Source organism: Phasianus colchicus, chromosome 2 (genome assembly GCF_987193195.1).
Source record: "Phasianus colchicus chromosome 2, bPhaCol1.hap1.1, whole genome shotgun sequence".
In the NCBI taxonomy this organism is placed as follows: domain Eukaryota; kingdom Metazoa; phylum Chordata; class Aves; order Galliformes; family Phasianidae; genus Phasianus; species Phasianus colchicus.
This window is the reverse complement of record NC_143437.1, coordinates 86,568,456-86,579,755: the sequence shown is the minus strand read 5'-3', so window position 1 is coordinate 86,579,755 and position 11,300 is coordinate 86,568,456. Positions and strand designations below refer to the sequence as shown.

General features: G+C 43.0%; 1 protein-coding gene across 6 annotated transcripts in view; it reads left to right on the top strand.

Annotated features, from left to right (window-relative positions):
- The first annotated feature begins 694 nt into the window (after nucleotides 1-694).
- Nucleotides 695-11,300, top strand: part of ZNF451 (zinc finger protein 451) — a 36,775-nt gene continuing 26,169 nt past the window's right edge. For 2 of the 6 annotated variants that reach the window (XM_031611319.2, XM_090136252.1), the window contains exons 1-4: nucleotides 695-862; nucleotides 1,386-1,469; nucleotides 7,627-7,713; nucleotides 8,668-8,793. In XM_031611319.2, coding sequence (XP_031467179.2) covers nucleotides 752-862; nucleotides 1,386-1,469; nucleotides 7,627-7,713; nucleotides 8,668-8,793 — 408 coding nt within the window. In that variant the 5' untranslated portion in view covers nucleotides 695-751. The other 4 variants (XM_090136255.1, XM_090136254.1, XM_090136253.1 and 1 more) reach the window with 4 other exon arrangements.

The window sequence follows — 11,300 nt, the reverse complement described above, 5'->3', positions numbered from 1 at the left end:
CAAGGATCATGAAGCTCCAACCTCCCTGCCACATGCAGGGCCACCAACCTCCTCATTTACTGCTAGACCAGGCTGCCCAGGGCCCCATCCAATCTGGTCTTGAACAGCTCCAGGGACGGGGCATCCACAGCCTCTCTGGGCAGCCTGTTCCAGCATCTCACCACTCTCTCTGTAAAGAACTTCCCCCTGACGTCCAACCTAAATCTTTCCTCCCTCAACTTAAAACCATTTCGTTCCCCTTGTCCTGCAGGTATTTACCCTTTCAAAGAGTTGACTTCCTTTCTGTTTGTAGGCTCCCTTTAGGTACTGAAAGGCTGCAATGAGGTCACCCCGCAGTTTTCTCCAGGCTGAACAAGCCCAGCTCCCTCAGCCTGTCCTCACAGGGGAGGTGCTCCAGTCCCCTGATCATCTTTGTGGCCCTCCTCTGGACCCTCTCCCAACAGCTCCCTGTCTTTCTTGTACTGGGGGCTCCAGACCTGGACGCAGTACTCCGATGGGGCCTCACAAGAGCAGAGCAGAAGGGGACAATCATCTCCCTGTCCCTTCTTTTGATGGCTCCCAGGATACCATTTGCTTTCCGACCTGGGAAGAACCGTTCCTAACGGGGGCAGCAGCGGTGGCTGCACAACGACGCGCCGCGAGCCTCCCGGCGGAGCGCGGGGCGACAGGAACAGCCAACCCGGCCCAACGGCGGGCCCAGCCGCCTCACTCGGGCCGGCAGCGGCCGCGCAGCCACCACAGCGCGGCGCTCATGGCCCCGCCGCGCCGCCGCCCCCTCCCGCCCGAGCGCCGCTTCGTCGTGCTCGGCCCCCTCCGGAAGCGTCGTGCGCGCTTCGCCGCTCCGCACAGGAACTGCGCTCAGGCGAGCTGAGGGAGGAGCGCGGGGGATGCGGAGCTTGTGGAGGGAAGAGCGCCGGGAAGGGAGGGGCCGTGCCGGCAGCACCTGCCGTGGGGGTGGGGGGGGAGCTGGGCGAAGCGGGCGGCAACTACAAGTCCCGGCGAGCCGCGCCGCGCTCCCACCCCACCGCTCCCGTCGTAGCCGCCCCGAGGGGAAGAGGAAGCGGCGGAAGGGGCGGTGGGTGGCTGCGGGGTGAGCGGAGCGGCTGAGCGTCGCGTAGCGTAGCGTGCCGCTGGGCGGGGTGAGCCTGGCTGCAGCGGGAAGGCGGGCGGTGGGGCCTGCTGGGTTAGGCCGCGGTTTGCGTGCCGCTCTGGGGGTGGGGGGAGGCGGTGCGGGTCGGAATTGACCGCTTGTAGTTCTGTAGTGCTGGAGATGGCCTGCTGGGGGGAAGCGGGCTGCGAGCCCGAAGCAGACACGGAACTGAAAAGGTGAAATTAAAGCAAACTTCATCAAATGATGAGGCGCGTTTTGGTTTGTTTCCCTGTAGGTGATGGAGTCTTGCAGCTCTACCAGCGTTTCTGAGAGCAAATCGCCGACTTCTGAAAGTGAAGATGAGATAGAGTTTGTTGGAGTAAGTATATCTGGAACGGGGCAATGTGCTGCCTGCTGTAGTAAGTGTGCTCTCAGCAGCGTGACCAAATGGGGGCAGGTCTCTGAATTTCATGTTCATTTTATCTTAAAAGAACACTTTAGGTTTCAGATTTAAAGATTTTTTCATTTGGAAATCTTTGGGGCTTCGGTGTTGGCTTTAAAGATGGTTTTGCTTGGAAATTTTTGTGGCAGATAACAAATTTACCATAGAATGGTCTCGGTTGAACAGGACCACAATGATCATTTAGTTACAACCTCCAGCTATGTGCTGGGTCACCAACCACCAGACCAGGCTGCCCAGAGCCACATCCAGCCTGGCCTTCTATGCCTCCAGGGATGGGGCATCCACAGCCTCCTTGGGCAACCTCTTCCAGTGTGTCACCATGCTCTGAGTAAAATACTTCCTCCTAATATCTAACCTAAACCTCCCCTGTCTCAGTTTGAAACCATTCCCCCTTGTCCTGTTACTACCCACATTTATTTTAAGGGGGCTTTTAGCCATTGCATTGTAAAAACAACAGGTGATGTCTCTTGGTTCCACGAAGTAGCACATAGCATGAGTGGAGATGCAGAGTGGTCAGTGGGATGTATGAGGTCATCCACTTGTCATCATCATAGATGACTTTTCCAGCAATCACACAATGTTTTGTTTAATGAGTAGTCTCACTGAAGTTAATAAAATGAAGCTGCTGCAAACTCTGCAAAAAGACATCCAGATACCTTTGTTTAGAGACATACAATCATGGAGTTAGAGTTGGAAGGGGCCTTTAAGATCACCTACTTCCAACCCCCCTGCAGTGGGCAGGGACACCTCCCTCTAGACCAGGTTGCTCGCAGTCCCATCCAGCCTGCCCTTAAATGCTTCCAGGGAGGGGGCATCCACAGCCTCTCTCAGCAACCTGTTCCAGTGTCTCACCATCCTCACAGTAAAGAATTTCTTCCTAATATCTAGTTGTAATCTACCTAGTTTAAAACCATTTCCTCTTGTCCTGTCGCTACCTGCCTTTGTAAAAAGCCCCTCCCCAGCTTTCCTGTAGGCCCCTTTCCGGTACTGGAAGGCTGCTATAAGGTCTCCTTGGAGCCTCCTCCAGGTTGAAGAGTTCCAGCTCTGTCAGCCTTTCCTTGTAGGAGAGGTGCTCCAGCCCTCTGATTATCTTTGTGGCCCTCCTCTGGACCTGCTCCAACAACTCCATGTCTTTCCTGTGTTGGAGACTCCAGAACTGGATGCCGTACTTAAGGTGGGATTTTACAAAAGCAGAACTGCAAGAAGAGTTAGGAAATAATGGGTTAGAGGCCTTCTCAAATTGGGAAGCACTGTGTATCTACAGTACAGCACCTGGCTTGCATCAGCATAACCTTAAGTTACTTGCACCTATTAAATATCCAAGGAAAAATGTATATTTTTCATGCTGCCAGTGTTCTGGCCTCCATCCACTGTCAGTGAGATGGTGCTGGCTGACAGGCATATATGGAAGAATAGAATTTTGGTTTCCCCGGAATGATAGTCATGCCAATAGAAAAGCAATTGTTAATTGCTGCCAAGATTGATAATCCTGTGGGATTGTCTTCCTATGGGTTTGGCTTTAATACTTAAAAGAACTGGCAATAGGTTTTTTACCTGTGTTATATGGTATTAGATAAAGTCTAAATTCAGTGTACAGACTTGCTTTCTGCTTGGTTGTTAATGTGTTCAAGCATGAAGGACACGTGTATTTTTCCTGAAACTTTAAGTAATTGTGATTTTCTTTGAGTCTTCTGTATCTCTTGACTTTTTTGGATGAAAATTGATCAATGAGCTGAAAGTCCTTTTTATAAACAGTCAAGTGTTCATGCACAGCACAAGTGTATAAGCTTCGCTTGCATAAAACAGTGGACAAAGAATGACTAAGTTAATGTACCTTTGTGCATGTGGGAGGGCTGGTGGAGAACCAAGAGCACCAACTGAAATAAAGACTAACAAAAATCGACAGGTTTTTTTTTTTTTCCTTGTTTTTGCATGTGGATAGCTTGTACCCTTTGTGGACACAGTGCTGACTGATTCGAGAGAGGCTGACCTGTATGGCAAGAAGACTGCTTAGCCTTATTTGTACTGGGCTGGTATCTTGGGACAAGTAGGCTGCTGTTGTCAGTGATGAATACAGATTGTGAAAGACCTGTTTTTTAAGATATGAAGACTGGGTGTCAAGCATGGATGGCTGTCTTGGCTAGAATATCTAGAATAGGTAGAAATAGCTAGTCTGGTCAGCTAGAGGTGCTGCAATTTCTAGCTCTTGAGTGCTTGTCCACATTTTTTCTACTATAATCTCAGGCTCTTGCTTGCCAGAAAATCTCATGGGAAGATAAAAACGAGTTGGATGGAGTTAACTGCATCTCAGCTTCTTAATTCTCCTTTAGAGTCCTCAGGTTGGCACTATCTTTGCACTGCATTACTACTTAAACCAGTTGGAAAAAATATGAAGTAATTCTCTTAACTTTCTGTTTGGAGATTGCCATTTGCTGGGGTGAGCCAACAGAACAAGAGCAAAATTCCTGCAGTTCAGACTTTTCCCTTCACATGGTACCAGCGTATTAATTGGGAATATTTTCTAGTAGTAAATGCTCTGTGTCTGTAAAAAAAATTGTTTCACCTGGCACTATTCCCCAAGCAAGCTAAAAAATATACAAAGTCCATTTGAAGCTATTGCTTGCATAAAGTTCTCAGAAGGCATCTGAACATTTGAAGGAAGAAGAGTTGATAGACTTGATTTCCCTCCTTGAGAACAGTTTTAGTTCTGGGCCACTGAAGTGAGAGGTTTTGACCTCTGGTTTTCATTCTGGTATTGACAGCTTCTTGGCAGCGGTAGGGATCAGTTTATACTGAAGTCATTGGCTCTGTAGAGGAACAGAGTTGTTCTGCATCATGGCGCTCAGCTAGGATGGATCTACCCAGTGCTGTGACATGTAGCAGTGGCATTTTGTCGAGAGTTCTGATGTGTTGACTTCAGCAGTTGCCGGGTGGACTTGGGATACAATTATCACTGTTTTCCTTGATTCTTTCTCAAAGTATCTGCTGTGGTCCAGATGAGTTGTTGATCTGACCCAAGACTGTAGTTCTTTTTGGCCCTTAAGTGTTTGTTTTCCATCTTAATGCAGAAGCTAAGCGACCAACCAATAAAACACAAATGAGCCTAATTGCTGCATTTGAGACTTGCATTGTTATTCGACTGTGCATATGGGCAGGTGGCTTTCCCCTCTTTTGGTGGAAAATAAGGATGTATATCTTTGAGAAGTCGTGTTAATAATTTGCCATATTGCATTTGTGTTCAAATTGGAATGCAAACCAACAAGCATATAAATGTTTAGTAAAAGGTAGAAAATAGGGAAGCAAAAAAGGATGTTTAATGTATGAAAACAATGCTAAACAAGTAAATTCTACTTACAGTTAAAGGCATTTACTGTTCTGTTCACTAGCCTTGAATGCAAGTATAATAAGTAGAATGAGAATTCTGCTTTTCAGTTGTCAGTTTCCTAACTCTTTGATTAGTTGCTGAACTGAGCCAAGGGAATCAAATACACAGAAATGAGGAAAAGCTTTGCACTTGAAGAAGCTACAGCTGTTGGATGTTTTGAAGTATTCCTGTCTGATTCTTACTGATAAGATGATCAGTATGGTCTGAGTGTGTCTCTGGACTGCAACATGCTAGCACCTGTTGTTTCTTACAAGGATTTAGCTTATTATAGATTTATAGAGGCACTCATTTTTTCCCAAAGCAAAACTATCATGGATTTTTTGGATTTAGGAGATCAAATTCTCTTTTTTTTTAATTGTAAAAAGTTAAGTACTCTTTTGGGGTAACGTAATTTAATTCATATAAATTTTGTCATCTGTTCAAGGTTTCATCGCTCATTATTCCTAGTGATAGAGTGAAGACTGTTTATGCTGGCAAGCTGAACGGTTTTATGGCCTTGAAAGGTGGAAGAATGGAAAGAATGAAGTGCAGTAAACACTGCAGAGAGAATTGCATGCTTCTGCAGTTCTCTGCTACTTCTCACGAGGCAGTAAATCTTCATAGCCTGCCCTACTTGGTCCATTTTTAAGATGTTCAGGACACAGCCAAATAGATGACAGAGATGGTGGATACAGTACTGCACCTCTTCAAGAAGTCAGGAAGTTGCTGGCTGTGTCAAGTCCTTCTTCTGCCTGAAAAATTTAAATAAGGAATACCTCTGGAGTATGTAACAGTGGCACCTGCCAGCAGTATTCCCAGACAAATGAGTAGTACTGCAGTTCAGTCAAATACTGTCACACGATATAGATGACACTGCATGTGCAGGCTTAAAAGAAAAGCACAGCTTCACAACAAAAGCTTAGGCTTGTTTTTGGTTTTGTTTATTGACTTTGAGGCTAGATATTATCTTTGAGAATCCAGAAGACTGTATTGTCGGATTTGGATGGGAAGCTTTTTGCAGCACATGGAGATTTTTACTCAACTTTGCTTCTTTTTTGTGTGTATTTGTCACATAAACAAGGCCAACATAGTTAACAGGGAGGATAAATAAGTTCCCAGACAGTGACCATGGATGCAAGTTAGAGTAACTAGGAGTATTTCCATCTGGTGTATGTAAGCTTACTTACTGATTGCATATTTGTTATATTGATTATTTAGTTGACACATGATAATGCTGTAGCCTGGTACAGTTTACTGCATGACATCAGACTCTGGACATAGTGCTTTTTTTCTTCTTTTTTTTTTTTCCTTTAAGAGTTGAAGGCTTGTCACAATGGATGTGCGTGGAGCTCTAGACATTATCTTCTGTCTAAAAAAGTTTTTTAAAACTTACCTATTTGTTTCATTTTATTTTTTCTGACCTCAGAATCTCATTTAGTTTAAGCGTGAAAGTATGATTTCTTCATTTACTTTTTCACATAGGTGCCAACATTCTGCTATCTATCCTGTAGCTGCTAGTAAAAATGTTAAAATTGGTCTGAATTGAGAGTGACTGGGAGTACAGACGTGGAAGCACCAGACAGTGTAAAAATGAAGGGATTTGAAGGCTTGTAAATAATCAGTCATTGATATTGTCTGAACTAGCAGGTCATTGAGGTTACAGGCAGCCTGTGTGAAGTTTCTCAAGATGCTCATCTGGACAATATGCACACAGATTAAACCTCTTATAAAATGATGGCAGAGAACATTCTAAGGCAAACCCCATAGAGTTCAGTGAGTTATAGAGAAGCGGAGTGGAGGGATGGAAGAACTGAGATGTGCAGGAGAACGGGACTGCCTATATTTATATATTTATACATATATATATTTATATTTTTATATATAAAGCTGCGAGGAATGGAGATGGCATGATAGGCACTGGATAGCCAGGGCCTTTTGCCCTTGTGTCACTGCATGGGATCCCAACAAGCCTGCCTTGGTGCATACCTTTGTAAATGAGTGCTAGGCAAATGATTTGAACACATCTTGGTGCTTCTGAGTACATAGTATTATTAGTATGACTGAGTGAAATGTATTTTCTTTTAAAATAAAGTTACTTCCTCCTGCTATACATGGAACAAATAACGTGCTTGTGGAATATCTGCATAGAATGGAGTAGACTTCAGGGTATAAATATGTATGAAACTACCTCTCACTTTCATGATGTGTGAAGTTCCTGAGGAGTCTGATTTCCTTTGGAGCTGAAATTGAAATTGTCTTTGTAAAACAAACAAAACAACAATCAATCTACCATATAGCTGTACTTAGTAAAATCTAAGACTATTCATTTATTGGTAATGATCTGATATCCTGATACAGTTGGAAATAGTGGCACAAGTTGAGCATTTCTGACTAGAAATGTATATTTTAAATTGTTTGGGAAGCGTATAATGTTATTAAAGAAAGTTAAGGTTGTTTATTTTACTTTTCATCGTTGATATTAGTATATTAAGTTGATATTTATTTGTACAAATGATACATGCATGTTTTACCAGTTCTCTGAGAAGTCTGTTAAGGTTCCCTTCAGGAATTTTGCTAATATACCCTCTTGAAACCTTGTTGGTGGAATTCTCCTTACGACATTGTTAATGCTGTAATGTGTGCAATACTCCCCCTTCAAGAAGTGCAATGTAATATTTTTGTATGTGTGTGTTTTTAACACTTTTTCAGGAAGAAAAGACCTTAAGACCTGTACTTGAATGCATTGATCTTGTCAGTAGTGATGATGAAGAACCTAACAGCAGTTCTTATACTCATGTGAGTATGTTGTGATTTATCTCAGGACTTTGCAGTTGGAGAAAAAATAATAATAATTACAGTCTCATATTTCATTTCCCACCAGCTATCCTTCATGGAAAACTTCTTAGAGGCATTTTTTGACAAGCGATGAGAAATAGAAGACTTCTTAATACTAGCTTGCTTATTAACCTAGTATTAAGTGTAGGGCGAATATGCCAACACTTCATTTTTTCTGGAGACAATTCCTTCCTTCTTGAAGTAAACTTAGAGCTTTTATTTGTATTTCAGTGCTTTTAACAAGTGTCACAAAGAAAAGGAGAGGAAAATACCACTTCTGCAGAGACCTCAGAAGTAAATAAAGTCACATGCCAGTCTCTAGTCTGTAGATGCATCTGACTACTCTGAGACCTTTTCCTTCTTGAAGGTCTTTTTTAGGAGCAGAGTGTAAGCCATAGGATCTTGCTCTGATGTCACCCTGCTTTTATCTTAGTTTTGTTCTTCATAAATTCTCCTAAGAATTTTAGTCAGAAGCAGGCTTGTTAGCTCATTTGCTCAGGGACATGATTTAGTGGGGGGTTGTTAGAGTTAGGGTGGTTTGGTTAGGTTATGGTTGGACTTGATGATCTTTAAGGTCTTTTCCAATCTGAGCAAATGTATGATTCTGTATGTCCCCCAGCTGCACTGTGCTCACTCTGTGGGACCTTGAGAGGGACAGTACCTGAAAGTGAACTGCGGGAGTTGGTTTTGGCAGCAGCAGCCATTTCTTGGCATCTGATACTCAGTGTTGCAGTAGATTTGCTCAGTTAATCTGGGTCTTAACAAAAGACAGATCTTCTGAACGTGTATGGGCCCACTCCCTTCTGAAACCTTGTGGAACTTTAGATTAAAGTTTCTGTGCTGAATTATGCCCTGATGAATGCCTCTTACTAGCTTAACAATTACCAAATAAAATTCTTAACTTTACAATTGCAGAGAAATACTAAGCGTAAAGATTACATTGACTATCAGAAAGAAAGAGTTGCATCAACCCTGGATCGCCTGGCACGCCATGTTGAAGTAGAGAAACAGCAAAAGGAAGAGAAAAACAAAGCCTTCAAGGTACTGTATGTATTTTGTTTCAGTAGAAGTGTGTAATACGGGCCTCCTAGTCATGTGAGTGTTTGTTTTCACTACGGAGTAAATAAAAACATTGGTGAGCCAGACCTGAAACTAGCAAGAACTAGAAGTTCTTTACTTATAGGGTATTGTATGAAATACAATATGGACTTCTCTTCAGAGGCCTTTAACTGATCTTGTTGCTAGTCTCACTGCAGTTTCTAAGGGAAAAAGATAGTAACTTCATGCAGATTGCAAAAAATAGTTTACTTGTTTGTGTTCTTAGCAGAGGGACCTTAGCATCAGTTACTCTGGTTAGATAACGAATGAATACCAATGGTCACAAAACACTGTGCAGCAAACCCAATGAAGTACCCGCTCTTGTCTGAGATTTTTAGAATGCTCTTTGCCCCATTTAATGTCTCTATCAGGTATGATGCTGTAATGGGATAATACTTTGTATGTTAAAGGCATACTGCAAAGCCAGATTCTGTTAATTGTATAGTGGAGTCATTTGAAAGAAATGGATTTTTTTGTTTGCATTACCAATGAGCTTAAGAGCAGGGCTTATCTCTGACTGCTGGAAGGAATGGACTGACAAGAACCTTGTGAAATTCCACAGGGAATAGTGCTAAAGTCCTGCGCTAGGGACAGACTAAGACTCCTGTTGATACAGGCTGGGGATTGAGTGCCTTGGGGAGCAGCTTGCTGAGAAATACCTAAGGTGTCTTTGTGGACTGCAGGCTCAAAGTCAACCAGCAATATGCTTTGGTAGCAAAGAGTTAAGATGGAATCATGGGCAGTGCTATCAGAAGCACAGCTTATAAATAGAGGAAAAGAATTTGTATTCCTTTTTGCGCTTCTTTTACCAACACAAAAACATTGGTTTCTACTGCCATACCACCAACATCAGCCTCTGACATCATGGGCTAACATCATAAAATAGGAGGCATTACTTTTGGAACAACCCTCATAAAATATATAATGTAGTTAATGTATATGTATAGCTCTATACATTCCACTGATGTATTTATATTGACTGAAAATGGAGTCACAAATATACAAAAAAATTGATAACTTCTATTGCAATCTTGAAACCTGTTCTCAAATTCCTTGTCAAACCAGAGAGCACTGCATGTTTTTTTCTGTTCATAGGACTGTGTTTAGCCAATGTATCAAAATCCATAAACTTAGTTGACATAAGTTGAGTTAGCACTGCACTGCACCATCCCAGTGCCCATGGTTTCAGCCCAGCTAGGGTTAATAGTGCACCAGTGTTTGGTTGTTGCTGAGTGATGGGTACTGGAGGGGCAGAGCTGCTGCTGTGATGGCACTGGATGGGGCCGAGCTGCATTTCGAGCTGTACCAAGCAGCATACAGCATGGCTGCAGGTTGTTTGTGCCTGGGTTATAAGGAAATGAAGGATCTTCTGATATTTCTGGCTGACTGAAAGCACATATGGTATTCAGTCAGTCTATAAAGTCGTGCATGGTACAGAGTAAAGAAGGGAGTTGCTTTGGATTTCTGTAGCTGTGTAGCAGGTTCCTCCCTCCCATTATCCCAGAATGTATTCTGTTAAAAGGTCTCCATGTCAAGCTTGGTAGCTATGCTTTCTGTCCATAATAGGGGTATTCTGTGCTTTCCACAGAAGAACCCCAGTCCAAATGAGAAATAACAAAAGCCATGTCTTGAGGTGGGTTGCCTGTAATGAGCAGGGTGGGTTTTTTCTTTGATTGTTTTGAAATAAGTTGGAGGCATTACTCTTGGAGCAGCCCACGTATTTAACGTGGATGTTGTTTCTTGCAAAAGATTAAAAACTGGTCTGATGTCAGATCAGTTGACAGATGATCAGAGGAGGCCTGTTTTTGAAACATATATGAGGAAACCAAACTGTCTACTCTGTCATTTGAATGTTGTCTAAAATGGGTGAGGGGGCAAGGAAGTTTTGCTCTTCATTGCTAAGAGATAGTAGGGTTTATCTCTTGTTTTTCAGAATGCAGTAGGACACGTAGCACCCTCATTTTTCATTACTTGGGGCGTTTAGTTCTTGGCTTTAAAAACAGAATCTTTTCATGGTTTACTGCAAAAGTTATCCATCATAAAAATACCTTGCAGAGGAATGTGCAGTAATCGTCATCCTGCTTTGCTTTCCAAACATCTTCATCTATCTCTCCTTTTCTGAATGACCATGTTCTCTATTAGAATTTCTCCTGATTTGTTTTTACTTCTAGAGCAGTCAGGTGTTCAGCACCTTACCTGGAACCAGCAAATGAAGCCCTTACAATATAGAAGCTGATATTTGTGTTGTGAGCATATAGCAGAGGTGTCATCTCAATTTCAGCACATAAAAAATTATAGAATCATAGAATCACAAGATTGGAAAGGACCTACAAGGTCATCTAGTCCAACCATCCTCCCATCACCACTGCTACCACAAGCCTCTAAACCATATCTTGTAGCTCCTCATCCACACGCCTCTTGAACACTGCCAGGGACGGCGACTCCACCAC